Source organism: Podarcis raffonei, chromosome 6 (assembly GCF_027172205.1).
Source record: "Podarcis raffonei isolate rPodRaf1 chromosome 6, rPodRaf1.pri, whole genome shotgun sequence".
Lineage (NCBI taxonomy): Eukaryota > Metazoa > Chordata > Lepidosauria > Squamata > Lacertidae > Podarcis > Podarcis raffonei.
In genome coordinates, this window is record NC_070607.1 from 61,088,075 (window position 1) to 61,112,985 (window position 24,911).

At 41.9% G+C, this 24,911-nt stretch overlaps 1 protein-coding gene across 2 annotated transcripts in view; it reads right to left on the reverse strand.

Moving 5' to 3' along the window:
• Positions 1-7,343: 7,343 nt before the first annotated feature.
• Positions 7,344-24,911, reverse strand: part of CD34 (CD34 molecule) — a 127,551-nt gene continuing 109,983 nt past the window's right edge. For both annotated transcript variants that reach the window (XM_053393444.1, XM_053393442.1), the window contains exons 5-8: positions 15,311-15,446; positions 13,235-13,287; positions 9,400-9,564; positions 7,344-8,657 (exon numbers count right to left, since the gene is read on the reverse strand). In XM_053393444.1, the coding sequence (XP_053249419.1) occupies positions 8,466-8,657; positions 9,400-9,564; positions 13,235-13,287; positions 15,311-15,446 (546 nt within the window). In that variant the 3' untranslated portion in view covers positions 7,344-8,465. The remainder of the gene's footprint in view (positions 8,658-9,399; positions 9,565-13,234; positions 13,288-15,310; positions 15,447-24,911) is intronic.

Consider the following 24,911-nt stretch of genomic DNA (forward strand, 5'->3'; position numbering starts at 1 on the left):
AGATCACAGGATTCACCCACAGCATTACTGTCAGCACAACCTACCCTTTGATATACACAGCTTCTGTGAGGTAGACACAGTGCCTTTGGTCTGTGAACAGAGTGAGCTGTGAGGATTAGATAATTCACTGCCCTGCAGGAGTTAGTTCTTCTGAAGTACTTGGGTGAAAAGGAAAGTTCAGGGTAGGCCCAAGGCAACTGCCTTTAAGTTCTGTGTTCAGGCTGCAATGCATCACTTCAGCAAGAAAAGGAAGGAACAGACCACCACAATCTTATGAACTTGTTGGTTCAATGTAAAGCAGTAAGAAGACTAGTCTACCATGTTCGCCAACTCAGATCCAGAGGTCAAAACCTAGGACTCTGTCGTATCTTCCCCAGGAATCCCAACTGCCTAGGTGACTCTCTCTGCAGTTGGCTGCTTTTGTGAAGTGGTACTCACTTGAATAAAATATGGGGGGGGCAGGTAAGCCCCACCCCACATAATCTCAAGACATGGCATGCACATACCATTTGAATGGCAATGCCTATCAACTTTGGGGGGGGCCTACCCCCTCAAATATTTTATGGGGGGAGGTTGAAGAGACTTTGGCCTCGAGGAGTTGGCTACTATGCCTGGAAAAACCACAGTGAGCTATTGATATAATTTTGGCCCCCAATAAAAACCTCATTGCTAAGCTAACATGAAGTTGTCAACACATCACAGATACAGAAATTTACAATTTATAAGGTGGTGAGTGGAAGTTTGAAGCTGCCCCCATTTCCTCTTGGTTGTCAGTAACTGAATAAAGTTTATGAGTTTGCCATTGTCTTAGGATGGAATTCAATGTCATACTATCAGCACAAGCATTTCTGCTTGCCAGGTGGATTGATCTCTCCTCTCTTCTTCCTGTGTGCTGTTTCTAGGGTTCTCCTGAACTCCCAAGCCAATGGGGGGGGGGCAAGGACACATGGGAGAAGGAGGGGAAACCTCAATGTGCTAGTGGGGCCCCATTGTACTAGCAGGAGCCAGCACAGCTTTCTAGTTGAATCTGCCCCCCAACATTTTTATGTGGATTCCTTGACTTGCAACTTGCACAAATACTTTAGTTCAACTGATCCAAGTCTAATAATAATTTTTCTTGTCTGTATATGTCAGGGAAACATCTTGAATTCAACCATGCACTTTATCATACCACAGATGTGGTTCTAAAGATACAGCTCTTTATAGCAGAGCCAAGCTGTGCAAAGGAAAACAAAATCACATGCGTAAAAAAAAAAGGTCCCCCCACCCTGTCTAGCTTTCTTTATTTCAATATGTAAAGAATGAAGGGAGGCAGGCAGCAACTTACTGTACAATCTATACCGTACCTTTAAAGAACATTCAAAACACATTCTTTCCCTCAAAGTATTCTGAGCACTCTAGTTTGTTAAGTGTTGCTGGGAACTGTAACTCTGAGAGTAAGCTACAGTGCCCAGAATTCTTTGAGGGTGTGCTTCAAAGGTATACTTTAAAAGTATACAGTGGTACTTCGGGTTAAGTACTTAATTCGTTCCGGAGGTCCGTTCTTAACCTGAAACTGTTCTTAACCTGAAGCACCACTGTAGCTAATGGGGCCTCCTGCTGCTGCCGCGCCACCGGAGCACAATTTCTGTTCTCATCCTGAAGCAAAGTTCTTAATCGGAGGTACTATTTCTGGCTTAGCGGAGTTTGTAACCTAATGCGTATGTAACCCGAGGTACCACTGTAGTTTGCACACAGCCTTCACCACGTCTACTCAGAAGTCCTATTGAATTCAATATTGTTTAGTGGGATTAGGATTGCAGCTTTAGTACCTCTTTTCCTCAAACTGAACATAAGGCAGGAAAAGGACTTTGGTATTCATCATTTCTGGCTCTAATATTGTAATTAGCCTCCCCCCCCCGGCCAATTGTGCACCACACTATAATACATAATATTGACCCTTGAGTATAGACGATGTTTTGTTAACTTTTAGGGCTGCTGTGTCCTCACAACTTCCAGATATGCAGTAAAGTCGCAGTTAAACTAGTAAACAGGCAGCTATTCAAAGGCAAAGGAGCCTCACCAGAGGGGGGAAAAGAACTTGCAGCCCTGTATAAATCTAATATTGAGGGAAACTGAAAATAAGGCTGCAATCCTAAGCATGCTTACAGTGAAATCCTAACCCCTGATCTATGTTGCTGGGGGTGGGGGTAGGATCAGGTGGAGGTGACTCTCTATTGAGATCTTTGGGTTTGTACTTGGCAAGGAGGGCTCTGACTCTGTGGATACTACTGCTAGGCCAGCTTGGCAGAATGCTGCCACTTACCAGCATTTGTGATCTGCCAGAATACTAGTGAAGAGAATAAAATTCTCACAGCAAATAAGTATGTGTAGGAGAGGACATGGTGAAATTAAAAACTTATATTTTTGCTATCAGTAACCCATACATTTATAAAGTCCTTTAAGGAATTTAAGCTGCATTCGTAGCCACACTTACTAGGGCTAAGTCCCACTGAATTCTAGTGTGGCTTGTGAGTAAACATTAATAGGATTGGAATGCACTTCTGCTTTCGGGGGGGGGGGGGAGTAAGATAAAGATAGAATGACATTTGCAGCATAATGAGTTGATCTTATGGAAACACTAGCAACGTGTTTATGCTTTCTTATGAGACTCCCAGTGTGTCTGTTCACACCAGCAGGGTGGAGTGTTTGTGGCCTGCCAGAAACTACAGCTTCTTAATGTTTTACACTGGAAATGGTCCCTTAAACTGTGTTATTAACAAGATCTCACAGACACAGTTATTCAGTTACACCCAGCTGGGAAAATCCTAATAGCCTTCAATCCCACCAAGAGGAAGGATTATTAAGAGTTTCCAAAGAAGTAATAAAAAAAACCCATTGGTGTTAAGCGTAGAATTTGAGTTAGACACTTGTAATTGGTTTAAAGTCTAAAGCCCTATGCAGGTGTTGGTAATTTATTCCGAACCTTGGCCCAGTCCAGAGGAGTTGTGAATTTGACCATTCCCGGTTTCTCTTTGAAGTTCTAGAGCAGGTCAATGTGTTCACTGACTCGTGTAGAAATCTAATTGGCTAACTTAAATTCTTCAGACAATTCCAATTGTAATTGAATGAAAATGCTCACTGAACTGCCATGTATCACATTTCCCCGTAAAAACAAAGTCATTATTTAAAGAAAATTATCTTTGAAATAATGGGTGGTTTATCCATTTTTTGCAAGGTGGGTTCATGACCAACCTGTAGCTCACAGCAACTAGATAACAGAGGAGATAGAAATTCAATCTGGAGCTGACTAGCTGGTCCAGAAAATGAGCAAAATCCCATTGATTTTGGAACCATCAGCCTAAGGGAACATGACTGCACACATTTTCAGTATGCGTTGTAACAGTCCTTCAAGAAAGCCATTATTAGCCTCACAACATTTCTCACAATGCATCAGACATAAAATGTAAGTTATGAACATTGGCCTATTTAGCTGTGGTTGGCAAGAGACTCACCAGGGACTCTATAGAAATCTTTCTCCCAGCCCATGCTACTTATAATCCTCAAACTGGAGATGGGATGAATCTCACAGAGTAGCCAGATACAAAAGACGACAAGGATTTCTGCATCACCAGTAGTAGTACAGAGGAGGAATTTCAACATGCACATAGGAGGAATCCCTTGTCCTCTTTTGCATCTGGCAATCATAGAACCTACTACCCTGCGTTTTTGACCTCTGCCACTTAAATAATTGCACAGCACAGGATAGTGTAGTTCAATGAAACAATTCTCCCTGCAATAGGTGGCATATTATTCTTTCCACGAGGTACTAGGCTTTAACAGTTCTAATAGTAAGAAGCCACCTATAGATCCAAATAAGATGAAGTATTAAGATTACTTCCATTACTTTCTTATAGCAGAGAAACTGTTAAGAAATTAGGGAGGGAGAAACTCTTATCACCTTCAGAACTTTCAAAGCAAAAGATTAAGGAGGAATTTCTGCAAGGAAGAAATGTATGTAGATTGATAAGGAAGGAGTAATAGCACCTTCAGTTTTGTTCAAGCCAAGCCTGACTGTGTTTACACACTTGGGGGAAACTTCCTGTAGCTCTGAGCACTGCCTTTCCGGACTGGAATTCTCTAATGTTCTGCACCTCTGCTGGAAAAATGCACTGTATTTCCTTTGGGTTCAGACTGTTTGGGAACAGCATTTGCTTTCTTTTGTCACCACAGATCAGGCTATATTTATTTTTTTCTGAGCTGAGAAATTTGCCTGAGGCAGAGCAGAGGTATGTCAAAAGGTTCACTAAAATGAACAGCAAAATTAAGTTCTAGGAAATGAATTTATTTCCTGATTCTTACTTTAGTTGTAGGCACAGTCTTAATTTATGACATGTGATAGTTTGTTCAATTGCAACTCCTAAAGGCCTCCAAGAAGAATATCATCTTATATAAAACTACCCGCATTAGTAATGTGAGTAGCTAGCAGGCAGATGCTTCCAGCAGCAAAAACTGGTGGAGGAAGAGGGGAGCTACACCAGCAGAAGAATCTCCTCACCTCTACTCCACTTAAAACTGCAGAGGGAAAAGGAAAGGGCTGCCCTCATGCTGCCCCCAAAAGTTGAAAGCAGGCACAGGTTCTTGGCTGGGCTGGGAGTTGCCTGTCAGTCACTGCAATGCTCTCCTCAGGATCCTTTAAACCCAGTGTGTGGAACCTACTGAGCACCAGATGTTGCTGAATTCCAACCCTCACAAGGCCCAGCAAGCATGGCTGATGGCCAAGGATGATGGGAGTTGGAATTCAGTAACATCTGGAAGGTCAAAGGTTCTGAAGAGAAATGCTTCTTGACATTTAAAGAATTGTGTGTGTGTAGGTTTATGTGCAGAAAACCTGGAAGAAGGGTGCCCTCCTTTCTTCTTCACCTGGAACCTCTGCTGAAGCTGGGTGCTTCCTGGCTTTAGCAGAGATAGTGGGAGGAGTCGCAGCAAAAAAAATACCTTCCATTTGGCTTAGACTGTCTCCTTTTACCTGAGTGCCATAGAAAGAAGCTGTACTGCAATAGTTCCTGCACCACTAATGTACTGTGAGAAAGGGAGCCTGACACAACTCAGGGTCCATTCCCATGATTGCCTCAGCCCAGACAGTGCTATACTGATTTTTAGTCACAATGCCATAAGTTAAGGCCAAGATCAAGTGACTACCATCTGGCTCTGGCACTCAATCTATCCCTACTAACAGAAAGCTTTCATTGTATCTGTGCGAAATCTCTGAACTATGAATTGGGAAGGCCTGGCCTCAGCATTCTTATTTGTTTTAATCTGTAAAGTGAGAATGAAAATCCTTCCTTTACAGCACAGGTGGGGAAACCTTTTTCAGCTCAGGGGCCCGTGTTCTCTTCTGGTCTGAGGAGAGTTCTGAGGGCCTTATAGAAAGGCCTGGAAGGCTGCAGTTGGGCCTCAGGCCTGAAGTTCCCCACCCCTACTTTACAGACAATGCATTTGTTTTGAATACTTAAAAGTTATTACACAAATTCAATTTACTCCTGACACCTTCTATCTCATGATTCAGTATAAAACATAATCAAAGCGGCTAAATGCTAAGTATTTCAAATCCTTTTGTCAGTTGAGAGACTTGAGAGTGTGCTGGTCTGCAGTCACAAAGCTGCCTCAGGCCACATACACAATAAACCCATTTGCAACACAAAAATGTACCTTTTCTCAATCCGGAATTGTTCCTGTTCCTGCTCCTCCTCAACATGCTGCTTTCAATTCAGATTGGTTATAGATCCAGCTGGCCACAAAAGTGGGTGTGGTTAATTGATACACATCTGAAAACCCTCCCATAGATTAGGTCATTATCCACATGCCCCAGGTGTTTGCAGTCTTAATATACACCCACCCACTGTATCAATGTATGTGGAACTAAGTAAGAGGATGTCAGCAGGAGAAACTTACTAAAACAGAGGGAAGGCACAGGTTAAGGGAACAGCTACCAGGAAGTGATTCAGTATAGAGAGCAGGTGTGTCAGAGAGAGTTAGGAGTCAAAGAAAGCTTGTTTAAATAAAGTTCTTTGTTTTACAGTACACCTGCCTTAATGTAATAAATGTAAAATACCAGTTAATTATGACCTGGGCTGGCTCTACCATTAGGCAGAGCAAGGCAACCACCTCAGGTGACAGATAATGGGGGGTGGCAGTGGCAGTAGCCTACCTGGTTGTTGCTCCTTTGGCTTACTGTAGTGTTCTCCCGAATGAGGGACTGGATGTTAAGCCACTCAGAATCGTAGCTCAGTGTGGGCAATAGAGGTCTTCTAACAACTGTTAATGCCCTTAATAAACTGCAGTTCTTAGCATTCTTTGTGGGAAGCCGTGACTGTTTAAAGTGCTACAGTACTGCTTAAAATGTGTTGTGAAGATGGGGCCTAAGTCACTGGACACATTATCCCTTAACTACTTGGTCCAAGATCCAAGCATAATTCATATTAGAATTTCCTGTATTATCCCTATTGATAATCTGTAAGTTTAAATGTAAAATAATAATGATCATACTGACTGGGTTGGGGGAAGAAAAGGTAATTCATTTCAAAGCCTATTCATATTTTGTACTGTATGGTACAACATACAAAAATAATAATACAGAGTCAACAAAAACCCAGAATGGCATTTAACATGGGGGATAGGAATAATAAAGCACAACATAAGGAAACAGCTTCCTAGTATTCTTTTTTTTTGGGGGGGGGGTGAGGCAAATATATAGAGCAAAACAAATATATAGAAAGAGAGACACCAGATGTGATTAAGGCAAAGATTTACATTTGCAAACATATTCTCATTTGTTTGTTTGGAAACAGGGTTCAAAGGATCCAAACAGTCAGTTTACTTCATTTACAACACAAGTCATATACAAGTTTTCTTAGAATTAAGCCCCATTAAGTTCAATACAGCTTATTTCCACGTAAGACTGCAGGCTTAAGAGAACTGACAGTACAATCAATTTAACTGTAACTGATTTGTCCCATTAATTTCAACAGGACTAGCTTCATTAGGATTGAGGACAATGTTTTTAAGACTTGTTCTGTGCTTTATAGCAGGGTAACCTGTGGCCCTCAAGTGTTGTTGGACTACAATGGTGCAACAATAAAACTGCTAACACATTTGCAAAGCCACACAGGGTCTTGTATGGTTTTAAATTAGATGGGTGACCATGTGTTGAGATTCCTGCATGGCAGGGGGTTAACCCTTGGGATCCCTTACAATTCTATGATTCTATGAAAATCCACAATCCCTGGCTATCAGCCATGCCGACTTGAGCTGATGGGGGCTGCAGCCAACAGTATCTTGGGGGACACTGATTAGCCACCCCTGATTCTAGGAATAATGGAGACAGAATCTCCTAGCTGAAATATTTCGCTGACATGAGCAACATTTGTAGTTTTGGGCCAGTTGCCTATGCCAGTTCCTAGCTGAATATGGAACTGCCCTTCAATATTTTAGAATGTTTTTCACCTGAAAAACCATCTAGTTTTCTGCTGAAAGCAAGTCTATTGAAGTGTTTAATGTTGTTTGGTGATTGCCAAATGGTACTTCAGAAGGCTGGGTTGGCTGCTGAGTTCCTGTCAGTATGTGTTAAGGGCATTGTATCACATAGTAGAAAGGCTGGAGTGAGATGTCTGAGCTGGGTCTGGATGTGGGAATGACAAATGGTACCAACCAAAGAAGTAAGAATGTTGGCAGGTTTCCTGAGGTTTGATGCACACAATTTGTTTAACTCTCAGGTTGCCTTTTCAGTGATTTAGTATAGTGACTTGGACCAATAAATACAGCTTACATGCATCCAAATGGCAATTTTTTGTATCTTGAAAAAAAAATAAATGTGGGTTGAGCTAGGTTGAGGCAAAATACAGCCATGTGTTTGAGCATTCACCGGTTCTCTTGTGTTGAAAAGGGTCATAAGAAAAGGGTCATCATGTGAATCAGTACTCAGAATTGTTGACCTAGGTGGTTAAATGCCTTATTGTTCATTATTTTTATTTATTCTCACTGTGAAGAGATCCTTCCTCCCCCTAATCAGCACTGGAGCTGAAAATCAAATTCCTAACTATGATAAATCTACTCTAAATTTCTAGAGAAGCACCCCTATCCTTTCCCCAGATAGATGGTTGTAAGGGACAGTCACATCTCATTTTGGTCTGAGAGAGAGCAAAAAAAGATACTATGAACAAGCCAAATCCCATTGAAGCAGCTTGCTAACTTCATGTACAAACGAAAGCTTGTACAAACGAAAGTGTGTACAAACGAAAGCTTGTACACACCACTAAGTCCTGTGGCAGCTCATTAAAAATGTATGCTTTGGAATGGGATTTTTGAATTCTTTGTAAAAATAAAAGGATAATGATTCCATTTATGGCACCCTTGCACTCTAGCTCCTCTATATTTCCACTCTGGTCTTTCCAGCCATGTTAATAAGACTTTTGGCCATATCCTTTTCACAGTTCAGTGTCAGCCACAACATGGGGCTTGGTTGAATGTCCATTTTTTGAGGTTGGTTGACCAGTTCCATTTTCCCGAGCCCCTCCATTGAAGTTTGGTTTATCCTGCAGGTCAGACTGTTCATGAGAGGCCACAGAAACCACAGTGTTGCCATGGCTACCATTTTCTGTATAATATGGATCTTCACCCTAAATGGAGGAGGCAGTAAATAATAACAAAATGCAAAGTTAGATAATTGAATAAAGTGGACAACAAATTGGTTTAGATTTCACACCAAAAAGAAACATTTGATCTTTAACTCAGGCATTTCTGCTATTGGGAAAAATATTGTTCCCTCTTGCATTGCCTCCTTCTACAGCTCCTTTGCCTTAAAAAAAAGGGGGGGGTCTTCAGGCTTGTTTATACATGGAAACAAGTATAATACAAATTTCAGCTCTCGGTTTGCTGAATTTGTGTACCAATATATGAACATCTCAAAATATTAAACTGTAAACACAGCTGTAATTACAATTGAATATAACTGGTAGGGTTAGAAGTTGGATGTTGGCAGCACAATGCAAGCTATAAAGCGGGAACCATAAACAGGAAGGCAACCCATGTATCAAAGAACAATGTTTTTTCATTTCTTTATTGTCATTAAACTTTTTTGGTTGAATGGTAGGGGACAACTTTTTTGGAACAACCACACTCCCCCCCCCCCGGTCTAACAAGATGTGCTCATTGATAGAAAATAGCTAACTTGTTAAAAAGTAAGCTCACTAGATCTTTTTCACCATCACGCGCCTCTCTTTAAACTCCTGAAATAGACAGCTAACTACTTGAAATTCTTAGCCAGCAAGCGGTCTCTACAAAGCTTCCCCCATTCTTCCTTTCACACTCCTGCTGAACTTAGAGATCTCTCTACTTGTTTTGCCAGCTATAAGCACTAACCAGCCTCTCTCCCATGGGGCTCCAGCTCTGTCGTTTCATAAGGAAGTATGCAGCCAATCCCAGAAATGCCAGCAGCAAACCAGAGGTGACCAAGGCAATAAGTGTCTTCCGGGAATATTCCTTGTGACTCGAAATGTCCTCCTGTTTGTGGGGCTTTATCCCTAGCTGAAAAAATACAGAACAGAGCCAAAAATAACATAAACAGGAAGCATATTACATTCAGAGGCTCTCCCATTTACACCCAAAATTCTCAGTTCGGTTTCTTTTTTTCAATTTCAAGTAGGGTTGGGAGGGGAAAGGTGAAACATAAAATTTACAGGCACATTTACTATCTCAGTCGCACTGCAAGGTATTTACAGTAGAACTTACTTTCACATATAAGATTAAACCATAGCCTAGGTACCGTTTTTGAAAATTCTTCCCTAAAAAAGGGAAGAATTTATGCAGCCCCTAGTGAAAACCAGTGGAACAGTTCTATGGGGCATCTTAAATTGCTACAACTTTGAATATAATATTATCCACCCTTGGGTTTACTTTCTTCTTGAAGGAAATTTGTTCAACTGACTACACAGGGGCGGCGGGTGCCATTTCAACACTTGAGGAGAAACAGGAAATGCCCCCTTGCCCTGTCCACCCTGCTGCCTCCACCACCAGCACATCAGTGGTGCTGGTACTGGTGCCAATTTTGGGTGAGATTATTTCAGTTAGCCCTCACCAGAAATCAGCGCTACTTCTCTGCCAATGGTGGAGGCAGTAGGGCCGGTGGGGCATTCATGGGGATGCCCTTTAAGGGGCTTCCACCACCTGCAGCAGCAGCAGCCTCACCCTGCCTAATACCTGGGCCGCCCTGTGAATACACATACACAGATTTTTCAAAGTGCTTAAAGTGTCAGTCGAGCTTTGAAAATGAGTCCTAGCTTGTGGAGATTTCTCCTAAAATACACATTTTAAAAATGCAATTTTACCTGATATACAGATGTTTGCATTACATTTTCCCTAACACTATACATTTTTGTATGTTGTTTTCACTAATATATGTTTTACATTAGTATGCAGTGCTTTTTTCTGGGAGTACTCAAGGTTACACAGTACCAGCACATACTTTTTTTCCCTAGAAGAAAAGCACTGGTTAAATGTGTGGCACTTACTGTAACAACTTCATGGTGAGTACTGGCACCTTTTCTCCAGAAGAAAAGCACAGCTAGTATGTGTATTGTTGTGCACATTACGTGATCAAGAACTGCACTGCAAAACTCAGAGAAGTGTGAATTTTGAAGGATGGATGTGTTTTGGTTCGCATTTTGTTTTGGAAAAGTGCAAATTGGGTAAGTTTGCCTTTAAATGCAGACCAAATAGAATTTCTCCCCTATCAACCAGCATGGAAATCCCATATCACACTGCCCTGATGCTCAGTTTAGCATCCTGTATATTAGCATATTTTGACCAAACTGCGGGAGGCAGTGGAGGACAGAGGTGCCTGGCGTTCTCTGGTCCATGGGGTCACAAAGAGTCGGACATGACTAAACGACTAAACAACAACATATTAGCATATACAGACGCGGGTGGCACTGTGGGTAAAAGCCTCAGTGCCTAGGGCTTGCCGATCGAAAGGTCGGCAGTTCGAATTCCCGTGGCGGGGTGCGCTCCCGCTGCTCGGTCCCAGCGCCTGCCAACCTAGCAGTTCGAAAGCACCCGCGGGTGCAAGTAGATAAATAGGGACCGCTTACTGGCGGGAAGGTAAACGGCGTTTCCGTGTGCGGCTCTGGCTCGCCAGAGCAGCGATGTCATGCTGGCCACGTGACCCGGAAATGTCTCCGGACAGCGCTGGCCCCCGGCCTCTTGAGTGAGATGGGCGCACAACCCTAGAGTCTGTCAAGACTGGCCCGTACGGGCAGGGGTACCTTTACCTTTTATATTAGCATATGGGAAATGATTCAATTCCCCTTTTCAGTGCTATGAATTGTACCCACAATCAAGTTGTTATTATTAATAATAGTAATAGTAATAATAATAATAATAATAATAATAATACCCCACCCATCTGGCTTGGCTTCCCCAGCCACTCTGGGTGGGACCCTGAAGTGCATAAGACCCTTATGTCTCACATTTTACTGCTTCCTGCATCACATCTAATTTTCAGCTATCTCCAAAATTAATTTTTCACCTAGTGGTTTTTCCCTGAGATTTACTGCATGACAGCTGTGGCAGCAATGTGCACATTTAGCTTTTCAGTGCTATTTTTATAGGTGCCTGGAGTCCAGCTTTACAAGCAGAGACCTGCCTCACTAGAGAATAGTGAGGATTAATTAATTAATGTATTATTACACTTTGAAGATGTAAAGTGCCAAAATGTGCAATGAATTACTACTGGAGACCTTTATTAAAACTATAATAGTACTGTAGGTCTAGCAATATAATTGGCCAAACCCCTGCAGCATAAAAACTTGACTGGGCTCAGAAGTGATGACTGCACAAAGGTGATGACTTTATAAAGCCTTCTCAGTGGCTGATCCCAAACTTTGGAACTCCCTTGCTAGAGAAGCTAAATAGGCTCCCTCTTTCTTATATTTCTGCCAGCAAAGTGAAGACTGTTTTATTCCAGTGGGCTTTTGGGAACAGACTGTTTTTAAGGAAAATACTTTTGTTTACTCGATTTTATAGATCTGTTTTCATGTCATGTTAATTCTATTATAGTTTAATTGCTTTTTAACTGTTATCCTTTATGCTTTTAGCTTTTCATGTTTGTTTTAATTTTTGTGCACTGCCTTAAGGCCTGGTTTTGGGGAAAAGGTTGAATATAAAATAATAATAAAGAAGAAGAAACCACTTGTGGCATATCTCTCTCAATATGTTGTTATATGCTTTGTTTAGACAGAACAATGTTACGCTTCTTCTTTGGCAATCACTCGTAGCCGAATAAGATTGTCTTCTATAAACACGGTTTTAAAAGTGAGTCCATAACTGACTGTGGAGGCCAATTCTGGATCCACATGTCCTTTCACAGAATTTATCTAAGCAAATCATATGCAGACATATTATATATATGTGTGTGTATGTATGTGTGTTTGTTTGTTTGTGTGTGTGTGTCTGTGTGTGTATGAAAGAGTGAGAAATAAGATAGAGTGCTTTTTTTCTAAAAACAATGTTTAGAGGTGCTCTCATTTTGACTCAAGAAAACCACCATTTTATAGTTCAAATCAGGAAAAGTAAATACAGTAAATGGACAAAAGTACAAAGATTCACAAAATGTTTAGGAGTATGCATACCCCCTGCGTCCCCCCCAGAAAAAAGCACTGGAGAGATGGAAAGATAGATCGATAGGTAGATAGATGGATGTTGGTTAAGATATTTTGAATGCTGAGCCAGTGGCAACATGCTGTGGCTAGACTTGATGGGGGAAGTGCTTAAAAAGTGGCAGCAGTGACCCACATGTTACTGGGCCTAGTTCAAAGTTAAAAGAATTTAAAGCAGTATCATAACCACTTTAAACAGTCATTGCTTCCCTCCAAGGATCCTGGGAACTGTAGTTTGTTAAGCATGTTGAAAGTGGCTCGGAGACCCCTATTCCCCTCACTGAGCCACAAATTACCAGAGTGGTTTAACAGCCAATCCATCTTTCCATGGAAGTCTGGAAATTGTAGCTCTGTGGAGGGAAAGGGGCTCTCCTAACATCTTAATGAGACAGTTGGACATTCATATGATTTCTACGACAGAGAGTTACTAGCACTCACATATTTTGTCCAGATTTTAACATATTTTAGATGTTGCAGTTTCTTATTGTACCTAACTCAGCTCCCCCACATTCTTAATTTATTACCTACCCCTCATTTATTACCTGTTCCAAAAATGCTGCCTTCTGGTGAAGAACGGTTTCTAATGCACTTGGACCTGTTGATTTCAAAACAAACAAAAGTTAGATCAATCACACAATAAAATTTGTGTCCATCTATTACCTTTCTTTGGTATTCATTGTTGCAAAACTGGAAGAGACTATGAGGACAACAAGCATTTTCGCACACATGCTTATATCACCAAAACATTGCTTGTGCTTTTTATAAGAGCACCTGATTGCTCATGCCGAAGAAACGTTGTTTGTATTGTGGATGAGCATTCTGGGCAACACTAAATATTTGATATTATAAAATATATTATAAACAGGGTCTGGTCCATAGGCTGAACCTCCAGCCTTATCTGCCTGGCTCTCAGGACTTCCCCCAGGCCACACGCCTCATTAGCTTTGCATTGTCCATGTGTGCCTTTGCTTGGCCGCAATGTATCCTTGAACTGTGCTAATGTCTTTTGTTTATCTGGGTGAAGATTGGAGAGAGAGATGTGTTTGTATAGAATCCTCTGGCTTTTGCATGGCTGGTACAACTGGCCCTGCCTTGGGGCAGAGGGACACAGCCGCCTCAGGTGGAAGACACTACCAGGTATGGAGCAGTTACAGGTAGGTAGCCGTGTTGGTCTGCCGTAGTTGAAACAAAATAAAGAAATTTTAAAAATTCCTTCCAGTAGCACCTTTGGAAAGCTCTGGGCTACGGATCAAGGAGAACATACCACTTTACTGCAATGCCACAAATGCAGCCAGGAAAGTGATAGGTCACACTCAAAGGCTGAACGCAAGCAGGGGGAAACATAGTTTTTCTTCTTCTTGGTGTTGTTAGTTGGCTTACATTTGGCAGGTTATGAATTGGTTATCATCTAGCAATGAAGTTGGGGGTAACTAGAAACAAGCAAACAAAACACTGAACCTGCCAGAGAAAACTTTACTATAGTTGGACAGTCTGGAATCAGAGGCACAGGAGCGGTGCAATAGCTAGGAAAGCCTATTTTCCCTCAACTGAAGAAAGCAGCAAGCGGAGAGGCTTGTATGGCTTCGGGAAGAAGGCATGAGGGCTCTGCCAGGGTCCAAGAGTCCACCCACCTTCTTGCCAAAGTCTAGTAAGTGCTAAGTAGACTTTGGGAAGGAGCCTTCATGCTTCCTTCCCAATGCTGCAGCCGCCCCAGGAGGTGCTTCTGTGGCCCCTGTCCAGTGGCTGGGGGAACTTGGGGTGCCCCAGGATCAAGTCAGAAGCTGTGATGGCTTTAGGAATTCTGGGCTCATCCAGAAAAATCAGGACACTTGGAGGGTATGTATCCTGTTGCCAGTTTTGAAGTAAATTTCAACTGCCACTTTGGTTGGCTTTTGTACCTCCATCTTGTCATTTGCCTCAGACAGCAAAATGTCTTGGGCCAGACCTTGTGAGTGGAATGTAGCCTACAGTACAGAATGTAGCCTACAGTACAGCCTACAGCTCTGCCCTCTTTTGGCTCTGGCCTCACCCACCACTGTCATGTGCTCCCTTCAAGGTTGCCCATGATGAAATGTGGCCCTCGGGCTGAAAAGGTTTCCCCATTCCTGTATTATAGCAACTGCAGCAAGAACTGCTTTAAATCTCAGCAGTAAAAATGCCCACCATCTTTTTGGGCGTGGGTACAATTCATAACAAAGTTTCAATAAATAACAACTGGAAGGGAAGAAACAACATAAAACTCACAGCCAGATGCCCATCACACACAGCTGTAGATTAGTACTATAGTGTTTGTTTTATGTTTTTCAAGCATGAGATATTGGATGGGATATTCTTGTGACTGTGGAATTCCGTACCTTGATTTGGAGGATCTTATGTTTTAAGGAATAGATTATTCTTTGAGAACGAACAGTGATTACTGATGAAAGCTGAGATACAATTTTGCTTTCCGTACCCCACCACCCGCCCAAGTGTGAAGTAATGAAAACAGACAAAAGAACTCATTGAAACATAAATTATCTAACTACAACAAACTGCTCACTCCCTGACATATATACACAATCTTGGTAAAACCATATCTTGCTCTATACATAAGTTTTACACCAATTTACCCAACTGACCTTTATTTGCTGCCTCAACCAGCAGTATGCAGTTGCGCTTCACTTCTGATTCTGACAGTTTGATATCGCATTGAGATGGGTTTTCTTCACAAACCACATTTGTTAGGTCCATTCCTTTTTGTTTTTTGAACTGGTGCTGCAAAAAGCCAGAAAAGTCAAACAAACAGATGTTAAACAAATGTTCTCTTCAGCATTAGTTTATACTATACCAATATCAATTAGCCAAGTAGGCTGCCACTGGCTCCTGTAGAACTCAAAAGCTTTCCAAAAAAACAGAATACAATGTCAGTGGCAGTTGCTTGCGGACTTCATGAGCAGAGGACTCCATGGGGTGGGTGAACCAGTCCCACAAAGGTCAAGTTCCTTGCTATAACCCACATAGATACAGATTCCCTCATCTAGTTAATTGGTATAATTTGCCCAAAGTGGCCATTGGAATGTTATATGATGGTGCATTGGTACTGGGGTGTGGATGTTTCATCATGAGATGCCAAGTGAGAAGAGAGCTACAGGGCTTAGGAAAACTAAGCTCTGGACTAAGCTTTGCTTTATCTGTGCCAATGAAAGTCGTACTTTGCCCTGTGATAGCTACACTGGACGAACAGAATCAGGAGCACAGTTGTTAAACAATAAAAGATAAACTAACAAAAAGAGGGAACATGAACCAAAATATTTGTCAACAATTTCACATCTGTACATATTGATGGCAAATAAATAATAATAATTTTCCATAAAAGCAATTTTAAAGTTGATGACTTTTATAATCAATATATGCCATTATAATGAAAAACATTTTAATATTACATAGTGACCAAGTGGATCCTACTTAGGATTATTTTCTGTAAGGTTTTAAAGGGAAAGAAGCCAAGGCAGCTCTTATTGTTTTGAAATCGTAAGCGCTACCTCCTTTTTCATTGTCACCAGGCAGGAGAAGAGGGAAATAACAAAGAAACACTTGGCCTTCCTGTTTTGGAAATGCCGTATTTCAGATGGCTCTTTCACTGCGGGTTTCACAATGGATAAAATCTTCCCACACAGAGAATAAGGTGATCCCTCTTCCAAACAATTGTGGCGCTTGAGAGGGAGGAGACTGAGGAGAAAGTTAGGGCCTTGCAGCTTTTTCCTCCTTTTGGTCAATCTGTGCGTCAAACAGGATGGAGCTTCTGGAATTCAGTATATACATGTCATGTGGGTCATGGGTCAGGGCCAGACTCTGGTGAAACAGAGCTAAAAATAAATATTCTGAAGTCACACGAAGTTCTAGAATAGGCAGGTTTGGTGGATCAGAAGCCTGAGAGTGGGTGTTAAGTATTTCAGTCAAGTGTTATGTTTTCTGTTTTATGTAAATTCAGCCAAGGTAAGCAGTAACAAGCTATCAGTGGTCAGAAATCTAGGGTCCCAACCATGGATCCATTTATGAAACTCTGCAATTCTCAGATGATAGCTCCATGTGTAGGCAGAAAGTTAGAAATGAGTCAGTAAATGTTCCACCAGAAGCTTTTATTTAATTTATATATGGCTAGAGTACATTAAAGGGAAAGGGACCCCTGACCATTAGGTCCAGTCGTGGCTGACTCTGGGGTTGCGGCACTCATCTTGCTTTATTGGCCGAGGGAGCTGGCGTACAGCTTCCGGATCATGTGGCCAGCATGACTAAGCCGCTTCTGGTGAACCAGAGCAGCGCACGGAAACGCCGTTTATCTTTCCGCCGGAGCGGTACCTATTTATCTACTTGCACTTTGATGTGCTTTCGAACTGCTAGGTTGGCAGGAGCAGGGACCGAGCAATAGGAGCTCACCCCGTTGCGGGGATTCGAACCGCCAACCTTCTGATCAGCAAGTCCTAGGCTCCCGTGTATGTGTGTGTGTGTGTATATATATATAATGGTATACAGGCAGCAACCATTTTTTGTGTCTGTGTGTGTGGGGGTCCCTTTTCTGACCCTCATGAGCATTGGCGGAGTGCGCATAAGCATGCCCCATTCCGCCCTGTTTTCAGGCCACTTTGGGTTGGCAGAGATGAGCATGTGCGTGATTGCTTGTCAATCAGATGCACGTAAAATAGTCACTGCCTGTAATATGTTTGTGTTTCTCTAACTGCTGTAAGTCACTTGAAGACAAGTCATTTGGTACCAAGCAGCTAACAAGTCTAATAAATAACAGTAGTAATAATGAGAGAATGTTGAAAATTCTTTGCGTATGTTTTCTAAGTGATTTTTATGGTTGTATCAAATGGTAGTCCTACTCAGAGCAGAGTTACTCGTATTGTTACAAAGGTTACGCGCCACCCTCAATCTTTGTTGAGAGGTACAGTGGTACCTCAGGTTACAAATGCTTTGGGTTATAAACGCTTCAGGTTACAGACTCTGCTAACCTGGAAGTAGTACCTCGGGTTAAGAACTTTACTTCAGGATGAGAACATAAATCGTGCGGTGGCACGGTGGTAGCGGGAGGCCCCATTAGCTAACATGGTACCTCAGGTTAAGAACAGTTTCAGGTTAAGAACGGACCTCCGGAACGAATTAAGTTCTTAACCAGAGGTACCACTGTAGTAAGATTCCAGGGACTCCAGGGTTGAGTTCCCACTGGGAATTAAGATGTGGATGAGACTGTCGGGTCTTTAAGAAATATGGTTTATTAACACATAATCACAACTTGTGTAGAGAGTACAGAGTTTACAGCATTCGCATCTCAGGAGCGGCTGGTCTTTCACAGGAGCTCAGCATTGCATTCAGAGGCTTTCTGAGTGTCACACCTCAGCCTCCCACATGGAGTTCTCACCACTTCCTGCTTCTCCTTCCCAGAAGTCCCATGCCAAGTAACTCTTCCCCTTCTCTCTGCTCCCCCCCTCTGCTATTCCAAGCCTTTGAAGGGTCACAATTTTCCTGCAACCTATGTCATCGCTCAGTGTAAACTTGGCAACCTCCATTGGCAGAGACCCAAGGATTTCTCTATGATGGGCCATCAGCACCTTTTGCCATCTATCCCAGGTGATGCCTTGGCATGGAAATGGAGTTCCGCCTGTTATTTTTTCACTGGATTGGCATCTTCCCTTCAATACAGTGGAATCTTGGGTTGTGGACGTAATCCGTGACAGAGGCACGTCCACAACCCGCAGCATTCGCATCCTGAAGCGCCGTGTGTGCGCAGGCGCCAGTGCGATTTGGCGCTTCTGCACATGTGCGAAGGGCGAAACCTGGAAGTAACCCATTCCAGTACTTCCAGGTTTCCCGTGGTCCGCAACCCGAAAACACATAACCTGAAGCGGCCGTAACATGAGGTATGACTGTACTCAAAAAATCAGTTAAATCCTACCCCTTTATTACTTTCTAACATTCACAAACTCTAGCAGCTATGGGTGCCCTTGCACCCTCAAACTCTGTAGCCCCAGATCTGTAACAATTTTAATGAGCATTGCTAGCTTAGGTTGATTAATTTCAATAGGTCTACTCCAAGTAAGACTTGGCTGGATACAACCCTTTGTTGTTGTTGTTGTTTTGCCCATATTGCAGGTGGGGAGCTGAAGTTGAGTAAGATTGGCTTGCCGGAGGCCACTGAATGAACTAGTGATAGATGCAAAATTTTAATTCAAGACTTCCTGGCTCAGCTGGCTCAGTCTTTTACCCATTGTGATATAATAGCCTTTGTGGTTTTCATTATTCTCCTGTAATTTTTTATATACAGTATGTAACTTTATTCCCATCATGCCTTCACAGCATGGTTTGGGGCAAATGATTCCTAAGAGAACAACAAACTTAATGCTCCCAAGTGTACATCAGGGAAAACATCTGTTTTTGAAGGGATTATGTCATTTGGCAAATGCTCTTTGCCCATTTTTCCGGTTATGTTCAAGATCCAGATTTCAATCTCCAACCAAAACATGAGATTGTTAATATTTGCCCATTCTACAGAGAACTGGAATCCACAACAAAAGATTACAGCATTTTCTTGAGATAAGGTTGGATTCATGGGAAATTTTTATTAGAACTTGGCCTATCAAATTAACTCGAGTTGCACACTCTTGCCGCTGGCTGTTTTATTCTGTTCTATCAACGGTTTACACTGAGCTGAATAGAATTGGTAGCAGCTGCAATCACAATGCCTAGTGGTATTTTCTGTTGATGCATAATAATAATAATAATAATAATAATAATAATAATAATAATAATAATTTATTATTTATACCCCGCCCATCTGGCTGGGCCTCCCCAGCCACTCTGGGCGGCTTCCATAAAAACCAAAAATACAGTAAAATATCACACGTTAAAAACTTCCCTGAACAGGGCTGCCTTAAGATGTCTTCTGAATGTCAGGTAGTTGTTTATTGCTTTGACATCTGCTGGAAGGGCGTTCCACAGGGCGGGCGCCACTACTGAGAAGGCCCTCTGCCTGGTTCCCTGTAGCTTTGCTTCTCGCAACAAGGGAACAGCCAGAAGGCCCTCGGCGCTGGACCTCAGCGTCCGGGCAGAATGATGGGGGTGGAGACGCTCCTTCAGGTATACTGGACCGAGGCCGTTTAGGGCTTTAAAGGTCAGCACCAACACTTTGAATTGTGCTCGGAAATGTACTGGGAGCCAATGTAGGTCTTTCAAGTTATATGGTTCAAACACTATCACTCACATGAATAATATTGCTTTGTTTGCACAAGTAATGTAGATTTTTTGTGTCAAGACCATCTGACTTGGAGTAATCTGTATCACACAAACTTTACCCAAGAGAACCTCGACACATTCCCAACTGGCAGCCAGACAGTCAACTGATTCCTCCCTCAAACAACAGAAATGATACAGCTGAAATAAACAACCTGCCTGGCCTGATAAATCACACTTTACCAGGCTGTGATCATTACAAGTTTGATCTTGAATTTTCCAGTCCTATGAAGGTTTAAAGTGCCTGGTCCTCTATAGGACGTCATAATCCCCAGGGGTGCACAAGATTTTCTGGGCTCAGTATGCTGTGGATTAGGTTTTCCATCTCACAAGAGATCACACATTGTTTTGTATGATTTGTTTCTTCTGCATATTTATGCAAATTTGTATTCTCTTTTGCAGGTGAGGGTGGCGGGTCCTCCAAATAATTTGGAGGCCACATACAAGTAATAAGATATCTGACCAACTGATCCAATCTGATCGACATTTAAATCTTTTCCACAACTGTATCTCCATTTTAGAATATAAGCTTAGCTTGTTGAATGTCTGCCGGCAAATCCACTTGTTGCTGTTATAGGCCCCCACCCTCAACTGCATTTCCTTTTAGAAGGGGGAAGACAGGGTGGGGGGGGACTTCATTTCTTGAGTACAAGTCCTTGCATGGGGCTTTCTCTGACAGGGCTTGTTAGGTGAATCCTGCCCCCTCAGGGTAGCAATCACTCCTCTACCAGGGAAGATGAACAGCAGCTTCAAAATGAACCAGAAAGCTCCTTCAGAATGACCCAGGCAGCCATTCTTCTGTATGAATTTCAAGAAAAACTAGAGTCACGCACACACTCACCTCAAGGAAAAACTCAAAATGACTTCAAAATGAACTAGGAAGTTCCTTCTCCATTGTCTGGAGATGTTTCCTGATTCATTCCATCTGCCCTGAGGCACTCAGCTCTGAATTGTTCTATAGCAAGTGCCGATCAATCATAGCTATGGCTTAACTCATTAGCTAAAAAAATCCCCCAAACTGGGAGCAGGCTTGTTTCTCAGAAAGCAGTTGGAGAGAATGGTATGTTTGGCTTTGTAACTGTCATGCTATAAGACTATAGACCCCCAAACTCAGCCCTCCAGATGTTTTGGGACTACAACTCCCACCACCCCTAGCTAACAGGACCAGTGGTCAGGGATGATGGGAATTGTAGTCCCAAAACATCTCGAGGGCCGAGTTTGGGGATGCCTGCTATAGGCTTTGCTTAAAATTGAAAGGTCAAAGTCTAGCTTGGGCATGGGCCCAGTACAGCAAAATACTCCCCCCCCCAACAACATGGTGGTCCTGATCTTTCTCTGGAATCAGACTCCTGCTGATATTCGTTTATAGGACTAGAACTCAGGGTCACCCCAATGGTGCTGACTGGAAAAGGTTCACCCAACATATAATTTAGTAGTCATCACCCACATTTAACCCCAACTTACAACTTGAGACCCATTTCTCCCTCTCTCTCTCTCTCTCTCTCGCTCTCTCTCGTCACTACATATCTCCATCTTCCCTCTCCACCATGATCTGTCTTCATGCCTCCAGCTTTCTGCTTTACACTCTCTTTCCAACTTCTCCTTAAAATGTGTTGTGACAAGAGCAAGAGGAGTAAAAATACAAATTATTAGAATCATCGCTGCCACTGTCGTTTTTAACTTGATGTTTGTTTTTTTTGTATTTGCAAATTTCATTAAAGAAAACAAATGTAGTTGTGACCTACCTAAATTTTGGTGAAACTGCAAATTATGTAATTAACTTGTGCAACTCAATATCACAAGGCATAGCGATGGCCACTACTTCAAGCCTGGTCTATATGCAGCTGAATTAAGTGACAGAGTAGCATTTTTCTACTTTAAGTTACAGGGGATTGGTGTATGTGTGTGTCATTTTTTAATGCTTCGCCATGTTACAAAGGAACAAAACAGCAAACAAACATCTTCTTTAAACAAACACTCCAGCACATCAGAAAAAAAGACTCTAGCCCAGCTGTCTCCCACTTGCTAGATTTCTAATTGAAAGGATCTTTTTAGATAGGCAGGTTCCAAGCCCAAGTATCAGACCAGTTAAAATATATATGCAGCAAACTTCAAACTTCACTATCACTACAAATGGCTTTTTTTTGGGGGGGGGACATTATTTGTCACAGAATACTTTATGCCTGGGAAAATGGAAGTTAAAATAAAACCTAGTCAAACTGTTCCCATAAACATTAGTTTGATAGGTTTGAGGAAAAACACTCCTCTGTAGTGTTTTTCCTTTGCTGTGGAAAGAACTCTTGAAAGAATGTCAGAGTTTCCTCTGTACAGAACAGAGATATAAAGCAGTTTACTGGGAAAGGGCAACAGGAAAACAGAGAAGTACCTCAGTCTATTCTATCTACGCACAACTCAGATGCAGTTATCAGTTTTCTCAGAAATAGCAGCTCAGACTAGCGATGGGCAAATCTGTCACTTTTGGTTTATCTGAATTCCCATTTTTCCATACTTAAGGTCAGTTATCCACATTACAACATCACTTTGTGAAAAATATTTTTAGAAGTCCTCATGAATCCGTTAGAATTTTAGGACAATTTCCCCCCTACATGTACATTTTTGTATGCAGCTTTGCCTAATACGCACAGTTTTGTGAAACAGTTTCCCATAATAAAATGTATTTGCTTATGCTATTTCCACTAATGCATGCATTTTACCCTAGTAAATGCATTTTTGCACACATGACTTGGTTGGAAAATTTCATTACAAAATTCAGAAGAGTGGGAATTTCAAAGAATGGCTGAGAGCAATGTGAATTTTTATGAATACATTAAATCTGGAACTTTTCCTAATGACATTGATTCTGCATAATATTTATTGTTATTGATTAAAATCATTGTTATGCCACAATAACCAGAGATGGCAAGAGCGTGTATTGACTATCGGGGATAACCTAGGGATGTGGGGGTATGTTTCCAGTTGCTGACAAAATCAACTAGCAGTTGGTGCCTGCCTAATCTCAGGTGCCACCACAGTGAAAGTCCACTCTGAAGTGGACATCTGCAGGCCATAGTATAGTTAACAGGGCCTACTCTACTCTTCACAGTAGCTTCAGAAGTTTGTATTCATGTTTGTGTTGAGTACTTGTTAGGAGCACCCCTAACAGGGCATCCCTCAGGTCAGAGAGCTGTTGCTATTGCATGAATGGTATAGTTTCATATGCCTGTCTCTGACTTTTGAATACAAAGTTTACTCTTAAACTTTTCCATTTCCAGCTGGATAATCCAATAAAGTTAGGTGGATGTTAATGTTAAAGTTACAAGAAAGGAAATTCCAACTAAACATCAGGAAGAACTTTCTGGCAGTAAGAGCTGTTTGACAGTGGAACAGACTCCCACAAGAGACAGTGTATTCTCCCTCCTTGGAGGTTTCTAAGCAGAGGTTCTATGGCCATCTGTCATGTATAATCGAGTTAGATTCCCTCATTGCAGGGGGTTGGACTAGATGACCCTTGGGATTCATTCCAACTCTACAATTCTATGATTTGTTGATTCCCATCTGCACCTTGTTAATTGTGCAAATTATAAAGCTCCTCGTTGACATGTATTTCATTATTAACTATCAATTAACCATCACTTTGATCATTATATGAACTCTGTGTTCTGAAACATTAGCCTGAGCACATTCAGACCTATTAATTATGTTATTAAAAGCACTTAGAAGCCATAACCGGTATCTGTATCACTAGTGATTTAAAGGTTAAGGGAATGTGCACAACTATATAAAAAGATGAGATAAATCATTTGGGGCAGAATTGGAATCTTTACTCAAAGTGCAACTTCAATACAAAGAATCAAAGCTTAGCAGCCAGATCTAATGGCAGTGCCATTAATTTCAATATATAAATTATGGCAGTATTACAGGGCTGCAATGCTGCCTGACTGGCTGAAAAGGTAACACAGATATTTAGGATAAAGTTTTACATGATGATAATCAGCCCTAAAAATTTACATACCAATGAACACCAAAGCGGTACAGCAAACAGATAAATAGAATTAGGGTATAGCTAGCCTGAATTTTGTGATCATGAAACAAAATGTACCATATTACATCTACACATATGCACGCTATTCGTTTTCCTGCTGATATTTCATCCACTAGGTGGCTCCAATATTAAACTGTAAAGTCCCTGAGGAGTTTGTTTCAACAGATGTTCAGCATAGTTCTCCTTGATATGCTTCCAGTATATGTAAACAGGCATAAATTCAAGTTTGTGTGTGTGTGCTTTACAGGACAGAAGCCAATAACACAGTAAGATTAAGAATCCCATCCCAATGCCACTTTCCATTGCTACGGAGCAGCAGGAGTTTATTCCACAGCAGCTGGTTCCTCTAAAGAAGGGTGGATAAGCTGTGGCCCTACCGATGTTGTTAAAACTCCAAAGCAATTATTTTACTTTGACTGCAACACCAAACTCTAGTTTTGGGGGCCCTGGGATAAGGTGCCCTCACTGATCCACCCTCTTTGAGGACACCCACCTTGTCCTAGCCAGTCACTCCTCATTTTCTTGCCCTTTTATTCTGGATCCAGCCAGCATAACTATGCAGAGAAGGACTATGAGTGATCGCCAAAGAAGAAGCAGAAGCAGAAGCAGAGAAGGACTGAAAGGCAAGGGGAGGGTGCTGTTCCATCTCTTCATTCATTACTGCAAGCACACTCAGAGAGTGAAAGTGGTGTCAGGCTTCAAGCGGACACCGAGGAACCTCTGCATTAGCTCTGTCTTCCTTGATCTTAGAAGCCATCTGAGCCTCCTTGCCCACTAAAATATGCTGGGAAGCCCTTGCTTAGATTTCCCTTAATCTTGAAGGGTCAGAATGCTTGGGAATATAGAAGACCCCTTTTTCTTGTGTTCACCATACTCTGGGATAATTTATCTAGTAAGACTCACCAGCACCT